The sequence below is a fragment of the Daphnia magna genome, linkage group LG8 (genome assembly GCF_020631705.1).
Source record: "Daphnia magna isolate NIES linkage group LG8, ASM2063170v1.1, whole genome shotgun sequence".
NCBI lineage: Eukaryota > Metazoa > Arthropoda > Branchiopoda > Diplostraca > Daphniidae > Daphnia > Daphnia magna.
The window spans coordinates 7,086,927-7,107,296 of record NC_059189.1 but is presented as its reverse complement, the minus strand read 5'-3'; the positions used below and the strand labels follow the sequence as shown (position 1 = coordinate 7,107,296).

The window sequence follows — 20,370 nt, the reverse complement described above, 5'->3', positions numbered from 1 at the left end:
AAAGTATCAATCCACAACCAATATGATAACCAAGACCCTTTGCCAACGGGAACAAAATTCGAATACATTGTAGATCACAGCATAAGGCTTATAATCACTAATATCTGCATCGTGACAAATGAAAACAATCAAATTATGGGAGAAAATTGCACCGAAAAGACATCAAGGTGGATACTGGATTGAACTAACTACCAATGGATTTCTCTTACATCATGATCATCACCTTACATGATGAAGAAGAGGGACGAGTTAGATCGGTAACACTAAAAACATGCAGTAGACAGGAAACAATTAGTGAAAGCCAACAATGGGTTATCAAAATCCTAACAACGAGCCCGGGTGTGTTGGATAATTTCCCAGATGCATCCATTGACGAATTCGAAGAAATACAGTTGGAACAAAGGACATCAGTAACAACAACCGTCAGTTCGCTAATTTTCGGAGGACTATTGAAACGGAACCATGGGAGAGGAAATATCATATGGGATATGATAGGATGGGGACTCATGAAACATGGTAAGTCAACCGATGAAAAATGTGTAACACACAACGGCGTTAACAAAGCAATAACACTCGAAGCATGCGATCCTAATTGGATCAAATGTCAAGCAAGCCTAGAAAAATTTATAACATGTAATGACCTCTTGGTGCAATCACAAACAACCGTGGCTAACTGTAGCGAGGCATCCAGCAAAGGCCAAGCCTTTGAATACTCCTCCAACTTCACGACCATTTAACACAAACAACTGCATTAAAGCAAACACAACAATGCTCATTCTGCACGAATGCTCAGATAAAAGTTCCATCTGGGGAACATTCGATCACACAGGACAATTAATGGCAAGTGATAGAACAGAACTTCATTCAGGCGCTTCGGACCGGAAATGCCTAACAAGACGGGTCGATAAATTATCGTTGGGGCACTGTCATGGAACAAGCAAGAAGCAACATTTTAGTTTCGAGTAGAGAAATCCACATCAACCTAGAACATTATCGGCAGCAGCAATAATATCTCTACATACTCAACACGTCTTATTTGGAAAAATCTACTAATCGTGCCACCATTAAACCATCGTGATCCAAAGGAGATTAACTATAAAACAAACGCAACGGAAGGAATAACTAAAAATTCAACCATAACGACAAAGTCAGCAACACCCATGACTGCTACAACAGAGAAATCAGTCATACCTTCCATAGCAGCCACAGTACCAACAAGTGTGAAAACACAAACCACAACAATCAAACAAACCACAACAACGATTAGGCCACTCGCAACAGCAACAAAACCGACAACAACATTCAAAACAACAACGACAAAATCAACTACTACCACAAAAAAGCAGACCACAACCACAAAAAAGCCGACTACAACCACAAAAAAACCGACCACTACCACACAAAAACCAAGTACTACCACACTAAAATCAACCACTACCACCCAAATGTCTGCCTCTACACCAAAATCAACTACAACTTCAAAACCTACTACGAAATCAACAGAAGCAGAGCAGTTACCCACAATAACATCAACAAACGCAACAACAACATGAATTAGTACATCACTCAACACGACTATCACGACACAGTCATCTACAACTACAGAAAACGTTAACACAGAAACCACAACAACAGACAAAATAAAACAAAAAACTAACCAAGCTGAAACTATTTCTTCCACCAAGCCAACTATACGCTTACACTATCCTATACCGAGCCAAACAAGAGAACAACCAAGCGAAACAACAACCACTGGAATAACAAAATCAAAAGATGACGAAGAAAAAGATATAGAAGAAATTGAGAGACAGAAAAATACAACCCGAGATGAGTCAGAAATTCGAAACAATGATCAATTTAAGGTTTCAAAACAACAAAAAGAAAATATAGCACACCAACATATAGTAGATGACTATCGACCGCTAAATGACGCGAATACAAGTAACGGCCTAACACAACCCACTGAGGAGCTAAATGACTTAATAAATTACAAGCTTGGAAAAATGCACGAGCAATATAAAATCAGTATTGAAACTGAAGACGAAAATAAATTGGCAAAGGAAATTCGGGATGTGTACTGCCAGTTATCAAAGATAAAACGAACGCAAGCCATAATCTTAGCCCAAACAAATGGATTGCTTGCAGCCGCCGCACTCAGACTTCCAATGTGTACAAGGATATATGGTTTTGGTCAAGCCATGACATTGCAACAATGCGACCCAAAAAGGATCTCACTGTCAGCAAAAGAGACCGAGTGTGGGTTCCAGCCATTTTTCGTTTACGGAAAAAACAACTGTACGATCGGACTCGACGGATGGTCTATTCACCCGTATTCAGAGTGTTTTTGGAAATCCCAATTGATAAACATCAATGGATACCCTCATTGTGACGTACTCATGCCTTTACCAGTGAATCAAGAATTTATGTGGGGTCATTCAGCTTTTATTCTTTAACATGAGCCGCCATTCAACAGGTTAAGATGATTCAGTTGTCCACAGAGCATTAACATTCCAACAAATAATTAAGATGTAGTTTGTTCTTACTTACATAAGTGCAATGCCTTCTTAACCACGCGACTATCCTTTTGCAGACAAAAAAAAGGTCTGGTTTTACGATTTTCCCCACAAAAGGAAAAAACTACTGCCTTCTGCCTTAGGTTCCCTTTTCTCCTGGCAGCCTCTTCTTGCCATCTTGTCTGTCGCTCTCGCCCTTCTCCCTTCAATTGTTTTCTTCTAAACTTTACGTCACACACCTCCCCAGTTTTGAAGCACAACAAAGCCAAACAAGCAAACAAACAAACAACAAAAAAACAAAAAACAAACAAACAACAAAAAAAGGAAAAAAGAGAAAGAAAAAAAAATATAATAATAATTGTTAGTATTCTGGGAGCTTCTATTTGGATGCTGCTACTGAAGAATTCGTTGTGCCTTCAAAACTCTTGTCGTCGTTGTCAGTCAACAACAGGCATAATTTAACGACCGGCCGCGTGTATTCCCGATATCTTGGTTTGGTTTGAGGGTTTGAATCCCTGATCACCACTCGTACGGTGGCGGCCCTGACAAATCCGTCCTTGCCCGGCGTAGTTTTCACTACTCTCCCGACTGGCCATTCTCCCCTTGGCGTACTGTGATCGATGACCAATACGACGTCTCCCAATTGTATGTTTCTTTCCATCTTCATCCATTTCTTGCTCTCGATGAGGTTGGGTGCGTATTCCTTAAGCCAACGCCGCCAATATTGAGTGACAATTTGTTGGGCCGCGATCCAACTTCTCCTGGATAACGTACTGTTCCCTTCCACTATATCTGGTGGGACGTGGGGATGTGGGCGTAGAAGGAGAAAGTGGTTTGGCGTAAGGGGCTGAGATCCTGTGGGTTAACATTGAGGTGTGTGAGCGGTCTGGCGTTTAATAACGCTTCTATTTCCACGAAAACTGTCCTTAAGATTTCTTCTCTCACCCTTTTCTCGTTTAACACCGCGTTCAGGGAAGATTTAAATGCCTTTATTAGGCGCTCCCACGCTCCTCCATGGTGTGGTGCTGCAGGAGGGGAAAATCTCCAGCGGATGTCTCTTCTAGCGAGCCAGTCTATTAATTCCATGCTGTTGATCCGTTTTTTCGCTTCTTGGAGCTCCCTTTGGCCAGATGTCAGGTTTGTTCCATTGTCACTGAACACAGTATTCGGCGTTCCTCTTCTGCCGATGAATCGCCTGAATGCCAGCAAAAATGAGCCCATGTCCATCTTGTGCGTTAATTCCAAATGCACTGCACGCGTTACCAAACAAGTGAATAAGCAACCTTATCTTTTCTCACTGCGTCGACCGATATTCACGAAATAAGGTCCAAAAAAATCAATGCCAACATTAGAAAATGGATGTACACATGATGCTAACCGTTCCTGGGGCAGTTGTCCCATAATGGGGTAGACGGGTGTGCTGGATTGCCTTTTGCAGTGCATGCAGTTCCTTACCGCGCGTTTGGCTGCTCTTCTGCCCTTCAAAATCCAATAGCATGTTCGCGTCTCGTAGTACAATCTTTCTGTCTTCGCGTGCCCAAATTTTACATGCAGATCTTCGACAATTAGTCTTGTGAGTTGATGATCTAACGGCAGTATGGCTGGATGTTTGGCTTCGTAGGGCAGCAAGGCGTGCTCCAATCTACCTCCTACACGCATGATCCCGCTATTGTCTAAGAACGGTGTTAATTTTTTCAGGTGAGAAGATGAACGTACTTGCATACCAGCGATCAGCCTTTGAATATCTCCTTTAAACTCCCTTCGCTGGACTGTTCTTATGCATTCGTGTAGTGCTTGTTGCAAGTCGACGTTTCGTAGCCAAAGTGGAGGCTTCGGTTTGCGGACCCTTTTTGCTTTCCAAAATCGCTGGAACTGCGTTAGTCTTGCTATCATCCTTCTGATCTTGTCTAAGTCGGAATACCTCTTAATGATAATCTCCGCTGGACTTGCCGGGACTTGGTCGTTACTTTCCTTCTTTGCTTCTGCTGATGTTGATAGTGCTAGTGTCAAAGTTTCAGTCGGAATAAGCCACGTTTCTGGATTTTCTCTCAAGAATGCAGGGCCTGTGAAAACCCGATGATTGATTATAAGTTCGTCTCCATTTATTCCTCGGCTCACTTCGTCCGCTGGGTTTAGAACGCCTGGGATATGGTTCCATTGGTTGGGGTTTGAGGTCTCTAAGATTTCTCCAATCCTGTTGGCGACAAACCGCTCGAATCTAAAATGGGAAGATTTTATCCACTGTAAAACAGTTTGTGAGTCGCTCCAGAAGAATATTGAGTCGGTAGTTATCTCCAGCTCTTCTACTATGGTTCTGGATAACCGATAGCCTAGCACGGCAGCTTGCAATTCGAGCTTCGGTATCGTCAAAGGTTTAATGGGAGCCACTCTTGCTTTAGATAACACCAGATTTATCTGTACCCGGCTCTGTTGATCGATGCGGAGGTATGCTACTGCTCCAAAGGCAGCTTCCGAGGCGTCACAAAAAATGTGAATTTGTCTTTTCACTCCTCTGCCATCTCCCCCTATTTGACGTGGAACGGCAAGTTGATTGAGGTATACAAGAGAGCTGCTCCAACGGTTCCAATCTTCTAAAATGTCGTTTGGCAGTTCCTCGTCCCAACCTTTTTTGCTCTTCCAGGCTCGCTGGAACAGAAGCTTGCCAACTAATACCACCGGAGTTATAAAACCGATGGGGTCGAACACACTGGCGACTGCCGATAACAACTGACGCATGGACCGGACTTCTGGTTGAGGTTTGAACTTGAAAGTAAAGGCATCTGTTTGACTGTCATACCAATTTCCCAACATCCGCTCTACGGGCAGTTCGTCTAAATCCAGATCTAGTTCTGGCTTGTCTCTTTCTTCGGGTGGGATAGCGGCTAAGACTCTTTTAGAGGATGAAGTCCATTGGTTCAACTGAAATCCTCCCCTACTCAGCAGTTCCTTTAATCGTAGGCAGTCCTGAATGGCGGTGTCTTCACTGTCAAATGAATCAAGGTAGTTGTCGACAAACATGTGGCGTAATATCTTGTTACGGAGATCCTCAAATTCTGGGTTGTCCTCAAGCGTCTTACGCACAGCGTAAAGACATGAACTTGGCGAGGAGACGCCACCGAACGTTTGCACCATCATTTGAAAGGTTTGTGGTGGGCGAACATCGCCAGGTGGTCTCCACCAGTAGCTAAGGTACGGCTGATCTTCTTCCCTCAAACGGACTTGCAGGAACATTTTGGCGATGTCGGCTGAAACAGCGATTTTCTTACTTCTGAAGCGGAGTAGCACTCCTACCAGATTGGGATAGAAGTCGGGACCCTTCAACAATACTGCATTCAATGAGATACCACGATGTTTTGCCAATAGGTTGAACACTACTCTCAATTTATTGGGTTTGTGAGGGTGAGTCACTGCATGATGCGGAACATACCACCTACTTCCCAAATCTTCAATTTTTAATTCATCCGATGAAACTTGTCTGGCGTATCCTAATTCAGCGTATTCATTAATGGCCTTTGAATAACGCTTTGCCAATTCCGGTTGTTGTAGTAGTCGTCTTTCCAAAGCGAAGAAATTTTTCAATATCTGATGGGAATTGTCAGGAAGGGTTTGGCGGGGTATTCGCCACGGAAGGCCTATCTCATATCGTCCGGTATCCAGCAGGCGAATCGTCCGAGCATAGCATGCTAATGCAGCATGGTCGTCTGGAGAAACTAATTTCCTTACATCTGGGGTTGTGCCGAACGACTCGGTTGACGAGAAATTCTCTACCAGTGCTGTCAATGGGTCTTCATGCAATCGGGTTAACGTGCAATGACTTGAAGCTGCATTCTCTTGAAATGTTGGTTGATTTAACTGGAACCGACTAACTACCGTCCAGCCTAAGGAGGTTCGTATGGCTGTGGGACCTGGTGCACTCTTAGACGGCCGCCTGACTTCTAGCGTTAGGTGTACATCGAGGATATCATATCCGAGCAGGATGGTGACCAGCGACGTGTCAATTTCTTCTAGTGGCAATGTGGACAAATGGCTCCAACGAGGGATTTCCAACGGCCAATTGATTTTTCGTTTTGTGAGGTGAAACTCGGGTATTGTAAGTGCGTTCTTAATTGTGTAGGCCACCGAATGATCACTTGAAGCGATTGTGAAGCTGGTAGTGGTTGTCAAGATGTCCGATTCGGTTCCATGGATTGATTTAAGTTTGATGTTGTTGGTACGTTCCTCGAGTCCCAATTTTCTGGCCATCTCCGTCTGAATTAAAGATGACTCACTTGCGCTGTCCAATAAGGCGTATGTTTTTACCCATCTTAATCCGTCGAACACAGGAACCGGTAAGACCGCAAGTAAGATGGTGGGGCGAAGATTTCCGCTATTCGAGATGCAGTGATGGCTTACTGTGCTTCCTGTACCGCGTCCGCTGATCCGTGAAGCGCCATGGAGTAGGTGATGGTGTCGTGCTCTGCAGCCATCTAAATTGCACGCGGTCTCCTTCTTGCATTCTGCGCTGAAGTGGTTGCGGCCAAGGCATCGAAAGCAATTTTTTAATCGGTTCACGGCTTCTGCTCGCTGAGTCGGAGCCATTTTAACGAACTCGGCACATTTCGGCAAGCCATGTCCTGGTTGAGCCCGGCATAGTCCACAGGGTTGATCTTGCGTCTCATGAGTTGCTAGGGTAGAGACCCGATGGGTGGATCCACGTGGCCTTGGTTCTAGTTGTCTGCACTCTTGCCTTGTTCTCGCCGTTGTTACCGCCTGGGCTGGTACCAGAAGTAGCTGGGTTCTTCTATTCTCTTCTTCAGCAGCGGTATATGTGATTAACCATTGGTCCAAATCATTGAGGTCAGCGTATTTTGGTCGTAATTGGAACGCAAACCTGGCCCAATTGCTTCTTACGTCGGGAGGTAACTTGCATGACACTTGTTCGAGGGTAGTCCCGTAACTCAACTTATCGGCTTGTTCTAGGGCCTGTAGCGTGGCCACGGTGTCATGGAGTTCTGATGAGAATTCGTATAAAGCTGAATGGTCGCCCTGTCTGCAGCTTGGAAGGAGAATCAAGCGCTGTATATGATGTCTAACCAATTGCTGCACACCCCCATACTTTTGGCGAAGCTCTTCTACGGCCCTCTCGTAGGTTCCTGGTGTTTGAAGTAGATGGGCCATTCTTTTCTTTACATCTGGAGACAGAACATCTCCAAGGATTAACAATTTCTGTTGGTTGGTCAAAGTGGTATCGTGGACAAAGCTCTCGAAAGCTGCGATAAAACTCGGCCACTCCTTGGGGTCACCGTTAAAGGGATTGGCTCTCATTCGTGAAACGAAGTTGTCTAACCATTGAGTTGACGTTGTTGTTGCTGTCATGTTGTGAATCCCTGAAATATCCTGTGCTCTGGACCACCGAGGTGACTCTGGCCGGATAGGGGTGGAGGTCCTGGGAACCTCTTGCTCTTTTAAGGCGGCTTCGATATCCCGCTGTTCCCTTTGAGCTTGAAGTGCCTTCTCTTTAACCTCTTGAAGCTTCCTTTCTAGTTCCATGCGTCGACGTTTGGCGTGTTCGTCAGATGTTTGGGTCGGGGAGGCTCTTTTGCTAGCTATAAGCGACTCTTGTATTGTACGATTCACTTCGTTGATTTTCTGTTTTGTAGTTTCTTCGTAAGTGCTGTGCTCGCTTGCGTCTCCTTCGCCCGCTGCAACGTACTTCTTATGATGTTCTAGACACTCTTGCGTCACCGCCTCCAAGCTCTCCCTATAGATGGCTAACTCTCTCTGTTCGAGTGGAGGTTGCCGTTGTAGGCCGCTGATGATGCGATCCAGCAAGTTTTGTTGACGAGTTTCGGCGTTCTTAAGAAGCTGCTTGGCGATAGCTTCTTCTACGTTAATGCCTTCCATGTTCTCACCTAGCTAAGTGTACGTATTTGTGAGTAATGGGAGTGGACCGGGATATCAGAATTTGCATACCGTCAACTGAGCTTAAGCTCTCACTGATCGTGGTCGAGCAAAGCCCTTTTATTAAACGTGGGGTGTTTTAAACCTCTGTCAAATCTGTGTTGGTGATCTATTTCTGCGAACGTAAAAACTCGTGAGTGATTTGACCCACCTCTTAGTAATATAAATTTATATACCTTCAGAATTTGTAATTCTGAGATGTATATTGAGCACTGGGGACCTTAGCCTGCGCGTGATCATTTGGCCTGAGCCCACACGAAACTCTTTGGCCTAAGCCCAACTGGTAGTAACGATTTCTGTGAACGTAAAAAACTCGTCAGCGATATACCACTTCTTAGTAATATAAATTTCTATACCTTCCAGGAATCGTAATTCCGATATGTATTGGGGCTTGAGCCCTGGGACCTTAGCCCGCACGTGATCTTTATGGCCTGAGCCAACACGAAACTCTTTGGCCTAAGCCCAACTGGTAATAACGACAAAGCAAGGTTAGTTGTGCAGTGATAAAAAGAACAGGATTAATCGGTGGACAACTGAATAATTCCCGGGTTTCGGCACCAAAAATTGTGACGTACTCATGCCTTTACCAGTGAATCAAGAATTTATGTGGGGTCATTCAGCTTTTATTCTTTAACATGAGCCGCCATTCAACAGGTTAAGATGATTCTGTTGTCCACAGAGCATTAACATTCCAACAAATAATTAAGATGTAGTTTGTTCTTACTTACATAAGTGCAATGCCTTCTTAACCACGCGACTATCCTTTTGCAGACAAAAAAAAGGTCTGGTTTTACGATTTTCCCCACAAAAGGAAAAAACTACTGCCTTCTGCCTTAGGTTCCCTTTTCTCCTGGCAGCCTCTTCTTGCCATCTTGTCTGTCGCTCTCGCCCTTCTCCCTTCAATTGTTTTCTTCTAAACTTTACGTCACACTCATATTTGGCAGCATAACGAAACAGCGGGAGGCTGGATTAAACAAGAAGCGACCATACACACCTCAAATCTGTATTTAATTGCAGAATTCGAAGAACTACACTTAAACACTTTCGACTATGGATTAAGGAACCACCCAGCTCATGAAACAATGGAAATGGAACAGCTGAACATCCTAAATGACCTGGTGGGAAGAATTAATGAAGGAGAAGGCAAAGATTTATCTAACATCCTAGTAACAGAAGAACAGGACAATCAAATCGGAAACATGTTTTCCTGGTTTGACACATTAAAAATCATGGCTCATCCGCGATAGGATTCATCCTATTTCTCATCTTCCTAAGAATTTTTATTGCCTGTAATCCTATTCCACGGATTAAGGAAAGCTTCAGACGACGCAAACAATCACGTAAAGTGAGCGAAAGTGATATTCAAAAAATGGATTTCATGATACCAGAACCCATCTACAGCGCTGGAGGAGCAAATGAAAAACCATTAGGGAATTCACACCTCTAATGACGTCAGCGCCAGAAAAACCAAAAGAAAACCTTACATCGATAAACACACCGGGTGCACCAAAGAAAGGAAAATTGTATCCTATCGAAGAATTAAAATTGGAGAACGAGCAAAACAAGGAATGTACGGGAAGTCACACGACACGCAGCTACGTCGTTGGCTACCGAATGGTGTGGGAGGATCTATGCAGCTGTACTCCAGAAGACCATTTAAAACGCAAAATTAACAAATAATGAAAAAAAAAAGAATTGTAGATATAGCAAGGGATTTTATTTCCAATCAGTACTTTAAAAAATATATATATATAATAAAATGAAATTCAATAACAAGATAATAATAACACATATAACCAAGAAGAGAGAATTACTTGTAATAAAAGTCGTTACACCACACCGGTTGTACGACGTCCAAGGGAGCAACGGAACAGAAAACACCACTTCGCACAGTGTTGAATAATTCATCAAACAACTGGACGTCGGCAGTAGTGAAACGACGATATTCACAACAAGAATTGGGAAACATCACCGGATGGAACAGTGAAAAAGCCATGTTAATTTCAGCAAAATTTTCCATAGCAGCCACAATCTTAAAAAAAAAAAAAAAAAAAAAAGGGGGGGGGGGAGAAATAAATTTCCATAAACCACTTTGCGGAAGAGAGAAATCGTGTACGAGACTGAAACTCTATATAAGGAGGAGTCGTTTAAATCTAGCATTTACATATAAGGTAGGAAGTTTTTCTTAAAAAAGGAAGAGTCAATTAACAAAACATTCACATATACTGTAGAAAAGCTTCTCAGACTAGAAAATATTAATAGACAAAATAGGAAGAGGTCAACTAATAAAACATTTACATTCAAAGTCGATTTTTTTAGTAGATAATCGTAAGCAACGTTGAACATGTTAGGGGTGTGTATTCCAACTATATAACCATGATCTAACATTAGAGGTCCTAGGCCTGTTTTGGGCTGTTCGTCTGCTATTTCCACGGGCAAATTTTGGAGACCTCGCTAGAGGCGCTGACTATTCGGATCAGTCATAAGATTCCCTCCATAACGTTGTCAACAATGGGGAAAGTAGTCGCTTGTGACTGTTTTTCACGCTGTTTCCTTCTGTATTAAAAATTTAAAAAATTTACTATACAAATAAAGGAAACCTGGATGAATTCCTCTTTGTATAGACCAGTTTCGGATGCTGCGTTGCAAAATTTAAAAAAATCTAGGGGGGTTTCGATTGCAGGGGGAGATAGGAAAAAAGGGGGTTTTTGATTTATTTACCCTAGTAATACTTTTCCAATTCAGGAAATGTTCTAGAATATTACACTTTAAGACATTCTGCGTCTTCTCCAGTCTTTATAAATAATTAATCATCCCTAGTCTGGAAGGGGAGTAATTCGTGCTAGGGTATAAAACGCTGCCCAGAATCTGCGTTAGATGAGTCTTCATCGGGTGAGCTCTTGGAGCTGGGCTCCGTTATAGGAGTTCCCTGGTTTCCCTAGAGGTCTTCAGACGCTTCTCCGACTATTGGTAATGGTTATCCCTTTTTGTTCGAGTAAAACCATTGTTTAGATTTAAGTCATCACTTGTTTTATTCATTTGTTCTTGTTTAAATACAACCCGTGTGAGAATATTTCATGTAGGGAAAGACTGCTAAACGAATCATATGTGTTTAAACGCACGTTTCATCACAAACTCCTGGGATTTTTGCCCATGTGTTTCAACTATATCCGCATTTAGTGATCGTTTTAGTTCTAGCACACCTTTCCACCGTTGTGTTCTCATGAAAGAGTAGGGGAATGGTCCCAAAAATCATATTTTGTTCTGGGTTCTTTCAACTGAAGCCACGCTTTTCACTGTATAATGTTGAAGATACATGCGTATACGTACATACATCCGATTCCTTCTCTGAAAGAGCATAGTTTTTAAAATAATTTTTCCTTGGCTGGCTTGCTCACAAAAATAATTTTCCCGAGAGGCAACCCACGGGGAAAGTTGGGATAATTCGCTCATGGGACGTGGAAAAAGGGAGGCGGATGATGATCGAACGGTGATCTTTAGACTTGTACGAAAGATCCCAACGTGGTCTCCGTGAGTCAACTTGACCGTTCAGGTTCTTCGCGGAAAAACCTATCAGCCATTGTAATTGCCCCTGGTCCAACCCTTCCATCCCTTTTTCCTTCCCGCTTCCATTTTTTTCTTGTGTCTTGTGCGCATGAATTGGGCTGCCGCCTTCGTTTGTTTTTATTGTGTGTTATTAACTTATAATAATTGTAGAATTTTTGTTTATATTTATTTATGTAATACAATGCATTAAAACTTTATATAATTTTATTTTTAATTTGTAAAATGTTGATTACCTAAGCATTGGCACGCTTTGATAAAAAATTTGTGTTAATTGGGAATTTTCAGCCATGGGCATTCGGCCAGTGTAACCGGTTTCAAAACCCGATTATATTACCTTTTTTTTGTTTTATGTCCCGTTTCATGTAATATATTTTAAATTCCAATACTTTATTACAGGGTCATTCCACGCAAAAACATCCAGAGCTCGTTGTGACATCTCACGGATTTTGATAATTTTTGGTGGGTGGGTTTTTTATATAAGCGCAATTAATATCTTGAGAACCAAAAATAATACCTTTATAATTTTTTTATATGTTTTAGAAAACATAATGAGCAATAGTATCTATAAGTTTCATATAAAACAAAAATTACAGTTTTGAGATATAATTTTTTGAAAAAGACCAATTTTCGTCAAAATTGGGGTTTTTCCTAACTTTAAAGATTAATATCTTTTTTTGTATTGAAGGTTAACTATTTTTTTTTTGACAGTCAAATGTCTTCACCATGAACTATACTTGGTAGAAAAATCATACACCTAAAACGATTTTAAGACCCTCAAAAAGCTTATGAAAGTTGTCAAAAACTCATTTTTTTTAACTGATGACGTTGGGGGGATAATAACTTCTGATAAAGGTCGCAATGGTATTAAAATTAAGTTTTCTATACCCTTTTTATATTCTAATCATTAAAAAAAATTTATTCTTTTGTTTAAATCGGTTTTAAAAATTATTGCGCTCAATACCCAATTTTCGACTTTTTTGAAAAAATCGAAACTTTGAACCCAAATATCATCCGAACGAATAATATTTGGGTAAAATCCTTTGGCATACCTTATTTTCTAACTATAAAGAGCCCACCCACCAAAAATTATCAAAATCCGTGAGATGGTCGCAACGAGCTCTGGATGTTTTGGCGTGGAATGACCCTACATGTAAATTCAAATTATCAAGCAATGATTCAATCAAAACGCAAAGAATTCAGAAATAAAAGATTTTTTTTTTTTGTTTATTGATTTCATAGCGTTCATTTAAAAAATGTGTCACTTTCTACATCAGAGCTGGCGTGATTTTGTTTTGAACAAAATTGAGGTGCTTTTTTGAAAAGAAATTTCGTGATTTTTTAAAGAATTTGTGTTTAAGTTAAATGTTTCCGAATCAGAATTTTATTCAGAATTTTGGGGTGTAAAAATTATTTGTGTAAGTTAGGCGTAAGTAACATACGTTAATTTTAATATTAAACTTTCTAATAGGGCCTATTTTTATACGGAATCGTTTAAATATAATTTAACTGTGTAGAATATATATATATTTGTATATTATTATTAACTATTATCTAGTGCATTACTTGTGCTGCTGTAGACATTTTAAAACGTTCTAATTCTATATGTATTTAATGGCGAAAGAGCTTGCAGATTCCTATTATTTGCCATTTTTTGCCCTATCATACCCTTTGCTACTTGACCAAAGCTGAAATCACGTGACTATTAGATTTAGTTACAAAAATTATCCCTTAGTTACCACAACACAGTCTTCACCCGGGATTGGAAACAGATCCGTTTACGTTGGTCGCTCAAAACCGATAATTTGAGTCGTTACTGTAAAGCATCCTCCTTCTCGGGTGAATGACTTTACGGATTAAGACAAATGCATATTAACACGGAACTCGGAGGCGTTTGCCCACAATGACGACAGTGTATTTCTAGACAAGGCCATAAATTATAGGGAGACTATGCGCACAAGAATATGAGGAATTACTTACTGTAGTAGCGCGAGTGATACGGGCGAAATTATAGACGAAAAGACACGATTGGAAATGCAACTCGGGTAAGCACTTACGGAAAGCAGGAAGGCGGTGAAAAACTTGTAAGAGAAAAACACTAAGGCAGGCTAGAAGTCAACTAGTTCCGCTGAAGGCAACTCAACGCTTAGCGAGCTGCTAGTTGTCTGATCTTTCCCAGATTTGTAGGTTCACCATGAAACCTCGCATCTAGTAAAAAGTGGCGTGGTGCTGTTGACGCGTCGCCATGTCGCGCGTGCAGCCAATCAGAAGGTGTTTGTTTAATTGTTTGATTGGCGTCGCGCGTGCAACCAATCAAACGGATATTTATTTAATAACGTGATATGGGTCGAACGTGTGACCAATCACGGATGTTTGTTTAAAGGCGTGATGCGCGTCGCACGTGTGAGTCAGACAGCAGGTGTTCAATTGGGACAATGTTAAGATGTCGATAACTAATGGTTGCTATGCGGATTGCAATACTCCAATAATATGCAAGAGAAGAGTAAATGCGAGAGAGTAAAATGTAGACATAATTATATGCCAAGGCTGAGTAAACATAATATTATAAAAATGTGGGCATCATAAATAAATGCATTTGTAGGCCTTCGTTACATTACCAAAGAATACGTTTCCCTTAACCGATGTGAATTCAATTGCACACGCAACCTTTCTGCTCAACACAAACTCAATCCGAGAACGGACTATGGTCCATTCTTTAATTAGTAAACACATTTTTTTGCTTTTGTCGCTTAAGCGGTAGCCGGTGAAATAGGACCGAAACGAAATAGGACTGGAGAAATAGGACTGGGAGAAATAGGACTGATTTTTTAAACTCTTTAAAGAAGTTCTATTTCTCCTTTTGCCAGTCCTATTTCTCCTTAGGGTTAGGCCTAAGAAGGAAGGGTTAGGCCAGAAAAAGAACTTTTCACATTGACTTAAAACGTTGAAAACAAGTAAGGCGAAGAGGTTATGGTTCACCAGTATTTAAAGACAGAGTGGTTTACTTAAAAAAGAGAAGCATCTTGAAATGTTTCAGTGAGCTTAAGTCTTCTTGATGAAAATATAAGGCCTCCTTGGCTGAATAATCTTTCAACTGACGCTGAAGAAGGAAGGGTTACGTTGTAGCGCCGAAAATATACCAAAATACTTGTTATTTGTAATATTTAATAATATATTAAAATATCGCTTACTTGTAAAGCAATGTGATTGTTGGAAAATCGTTGAGTTGATCTAAACTCTGACAGAACTTGATGAATTTATCAATTTCATCGTTGGTGTTCTGTTTACTTATTTTCTTCGTTATTGAAAAGAAAAAGTCCCTTTTTTTCTTTTTTCTGGACTTGGATCCGAACGCAATTATGACGTACCATCTCTTGGGGCCGTCCATAAACGACGTCACGCGTTTTTCCAGTTTTTTAGACTCCCTCCCTCCCCTTCTGTCACGGACTGTCACAAAAATGTGTCTCCCCCCCTCAAAATGACGTCACAAATCACTTTACCCCCTAAAAATTTATAGGCTATAATTAATTAAAGAAAAAAGCATTATATTTTGAATCTTCTTGGTTTTTATTTGCGTTCAACTGAATTGCCCGTCGGCCAAATTTAGTCACATTACCACGACTACGACACCCCTTCGCATCATTTAAGTCCTTAGGGATTTTGATGTTCTTCGCTCTGGTAGTGGGAACGGAAATGAAGACCACTTGGGAAAAAAAAAATCTGCGATTTTTTTCGATTTCAATTAAAAATTTGTTTTTGTTTGTGACATCACATTTTAAGAATCTCCTCCCTCCCCTGCCGTCACAGACCATCACAGAATCATGAACCCCCTCCCCCTCTCTGGCGCGTGACGTCATTTATGGACGGCCCCCTTGCTGATTCATTGGATCTGAGAAATGAGATAACTAACATCTGATTTCTCAATAATTTGTTTTGATTCAGACTTTCGAATCTGAGCTATGTCGCACTCCATGAAGACGATTATATTAACAAGTAAATAAAAACTTGGTTCTATGGGTTTGTTCTTCGTGGTCCAGCCATGAAAATATGAACATAGGGTTAGAAATTGTTGCTTACCTTAATTCGTTATCGGAAAACAGTTTTTCGAATCTGAGGAAATCAGAAATTTAATTACATGAATCATACAATTAGTCACGATTATTGATTAAGTAATACCTAAAATGCAGAGCATCCAGAAGCCTGGTTATTAAAGGCTGGCAATGAACGATGGCAGATTGTCAGCATCGTCTTGTGAGGAATCTAATTTATTTTTTTCAAAACAGTTAAAGATGGCAGTAAAAATCCCATACCAACATTGATGTCGGCCTGAAGAACATCCAGTGCCTCACAAATAGGCTTCATTACAGTGAGGTATTCCTTTAAAAATTGTTCTTGGTAAGGGGTAATAAAATCAATGTTCACTCTTCAAACCAATTCTTAATTATCGAGTTTTTTTCTTTGGCAAGCGATAAAAGCAGAAAATAGCAAAATAGTTCCAGCGAGTATCGATTTCAAGAACAAAAAGCCATCCCAGGTGACGCAGTATTAAGTTTGAGCTCCAAGAACTGGAACTTTGTTTGTTCCATAAGATTCAATAAGATTCAGAATATGGCAAGCACGCCTTCTTTGAAGAGGGATGGTGGCATTATCTTTACTAAGAACATGTGTTGTTATTTCATTTAATATTTCCCGATATCGATGTACAACATGTCCTCTTCCTCTTCGTCTTCGATGAGTTGTAGATCTTCATGTCCTTCACATGATATTCACCATGAATCGATTCTATGAGCTTTGCTGAAACATTATAAGTGTGATGTCCGATGATCCGACGTGCAGCAAGACACGCACTTTTCCGTTTTAGAATATTTTTGTCATACCTGTGAATTGTTTGGCCCAAGTACGATCGTCGCCTGGCTGTCCAGGCATCGATAGTAGTTGCTGCATCACTGCAATCAAAAAATGCCTCCTTTGGCTGTAGTTGCCTTTCACTGAACTTCTCTTCAAGCAATTTAGTGAAGAATGTCCTGCTTCTTAGCTTCAAATTAGGGGCAAGACTTGACATCAGTTTCTGAAATCCGGGTTTTTTAACTACATATAATAAAAATTTTAGTTACTAAAACTTTTTTTTTAACGTGGAAGGGTTGGTTCTCCATAAAACGCTGCAGCCACAGCAGACCATATTGGACACAAATGAGATTTTTCGCAGTTGTGGACAACGCGCAACCTTGGATGTTTTACTGCCCTGTTAATATTTTTTACCCACAGATGGCTTTTTCAAAATGAATCGATGTTATTTTTCTGCAGGATACTGTATACACTGTATACCAACTTGGTCTCCGAGAGACGGTCTCGAAGGGTTGAGACCGTCACCGCTACATCCCAGTGGGACTATCCCGGCCCTCTGATTGGCTCTCTCAACCCTTGCACCCTTCCATGTATTTCTGCTTTCCGCTCCCACATTTTCCTGAAACAAACAGCGTTGTTTTTCGTGGGAGTGGAGTTCGCGCTTTGATTTGTTTGTTTCTTTGTGTATTTATATTATTTACATTTATTGTTTGCTGTTTGCTAAGTTTTACAAATACAATATTTTTACTTATATTTACTTTTTTTTTCATTTTATATAATAGATTGAATTAAGTACCGGTGTGTTTTCTTAAATTAGTGTAAATTGGGCCATAGGCACTTGGGTTGGCGGTTCCAAAATCCGATCAGGTAATGATCGGGAAAACTATAATAGAGCAAGGGACTGACGCGTACCCCCCATTGTTTTATGAACACACCTTGGTGCTTTAAGATTAGCTTTTGCGGCTAGAAGCCATGTTTGTATCGAGATAAACATGGCCGCCAGCCGCAATTTCTCTCTTAAAATAGTAAGGTGCGTTCGTAAAACAGTAGGGGGTAGCGTCAGTAAATTGCTCTATTCTAAAAATTAAAAAAATGATAGGAACGGATATATCTTGATAAGATCTGTCCATTTTTACAAAAATATTGCTTTAAAAATACTTATTGGAAGAGTTACCCGATTTTCTGTTTTTCAGGTAGGTCGGTGCGGTTTAGCGGGTATCCCTTTTACCCCCCAATAATAAGTAAAATTTCAATAATTTATTGCGGATAAACTATAAGACCAAAATGAATAAACTTTAAAGAAACGAATAGCTCTTCGTAAGGGCTATCCATTTCTGTATAACTTATGAAAAAATATTCATACACATAAATTTAAAAAAAATGAATATTGTTACTTAAGTCTATTGGATCTAGTATACATCTAGAGCGCAAAAACTTTAAACAACTTCTTGGCCAAAATTTTTTGTTTATGAAAATTATGTTTTTATTTTACAGAAATGGATAGCCCTTAAGAGCTATCCATTTCTGCAAAATTTATTAATTTTTGCCTTAAATTTTTCTCACAATAAATGTAAACATAAATAATAATATATACACATGAGAAACAAACAAATGAAGGTGGCAGCCTGACTACACCACACACGCCACAGGCCAAACACCACAAGCAGAAGGGGTGGAGGGGCTATAGGGTGAGGAGAGGGAGAGAGCCAATCAGAGGGCCGGGATAGTCCCACTGGGATGTAGCGGTGACCAAGTTGCTGTATACATCCTTGCTTGTTTTGGTCGCTCCTATTGCCCCTCAATTTTGAGAGGCAATAGACTTTTTTTCCATGGTCACACCTATTACCCACTAGAATTCTGGGGGCCTCTAGCGACCTAAAATGCTATTACCCCTCAGAATTCTGGGAGTCTCCAGTGTTTGCTAATGCTATTGCCAGAGCTGCCGTTCGATAACGAAATTGCGATAGATGATCTCGATCTCGATCCTACCCTAATTTGGGATCGAATAATCCAAATCGATCGAGTTTTTTTATTTGATCAATCGATCGGCGAAATCGATCTTTTCGATCATTTTTTAAAATTGTATTTCCAGTGTGCTGCATCACACAGACGATAGTGAGCGGCAAATTTGACCTCACTTTTCGTACTACTCCTTTGAGTAAGCTGATGTATTCGTTGACCGAGTCTTCTTCTACCCATATTAACATAACAATAAATTATGATAGAAATACCAGAATAAGAAATATTCACACACAAGGATAACGACATTAGGCCACATGAAACACGTGAATAATGCATAATGTCGTCTGAAAAACCAAATCGTGTGGAGGAAAAGAACTTTGTGTTGGAGCTTCGTAAACAACTCATAGATGGTGCCACGATCGCAAAGATCATCGATCACGACCATTTTGATCTCAATCTCGATCCAAATTTCGGGTTGAGATCAATGATCTCGATCTCGATCGCAAAAAAGTGATGGATCCATCATCGATCTCGATCATTTCAATCGATCGCGAAAACTCTGGCTATTGCCCCCTAGAATTCAACGCAGCCGTAACCTATGTATATAGTTAATCTTAGTTTTCGCAATTTTAAATACCTAAATAAAAACAGAAACAAATTAAGTAAATTAAAACAAAAATAAACAATCCTGACAGCACGCTTCGTGTGTACTGAGCGGCCAAAATAGCACGTTCATTGTGAAAGCTAACATTTAATTTTAAACATTTACAGGTAAATAGCTAAACATTTTTTTACCTGCATGATTGTGAGAAGCATTTCAGCAGTTCAATTAGCAAAGTACGGAATGTTGACTCGCAAAAGATTGGCAGGTACAGTATCCTGCACAAAAAGGTGAACACCGATTTGTTACAGGACAATGCAATGTTTTCAATTTACCCAATCTTTCCTATCTTTGCAATCTGCCTTGTTGTCTCAACCTTCTCGAAAAAATTTTATTTTAAAAACTACACTTAGGCATCAGGAAGCTGAACGAAAGAAAATGTAAAAAAAAAGCAACAACAAAAAACAAGAAAATTAACAGCAAACACTAGTGCCCCCTGGATTCTGGGGGGCAATAGCATTCTTGGGCGCTAGAGGCCCCAAGAATTAAAGGGGGGCAATAGATTTTACCAGAGTCATAGAGGAATGGTTCGTTCATTGCGTCGACTTTGGCCATAAGGCTTGGTCATCAGCAGTGTTCTGTCAAATAAAACTTTCGAATAAAATTTCGAATAGAATAATGCAAAAATTCGAATATTTATTCGTTATTCGTCGAATAAAAATGTTACTTATTCGTATTCTTTATTTTTATTTGTTGTAACTCCAAATTGTATCATTTCGAATACAATTTCGAATAAGTATTTTTATTTTTTTTTCGGCAAAAAATTTCATTTTTATTGCTGTTTAATACATATATTTTCGATTTTTAAAGGCCTAAATTCCATTTTTATTCGATATTCCAGAGCCATAGACCCCTGGTTGCTCCACTATGGCTATTTTCCCTCTC

At 40.3% G+C, this 20,370-nt stretch overlaps 1 protein-coding gene across 1 annotated transcript; it reads right to left on the bottom strand.

Annotated features, from left to right (window-relative positions):
• Positions 1 to 3,797: 3,797 nt before the first annotated feature.
• LOC123475369 lies at positions 3,798 to 8,396 on the bottom strand. The gene has a single exon (XM_045177975.1). It carries the CDS (start codon positions 8,394 to 8,396, stop codon positions 3,798 to 3,800), a length of 4,599 nt encoding a protein of 1,532 aa, XP_045033910.1.
• Positions 8,397 to 20,370: the final 11,974 nt, after the last annotated feature.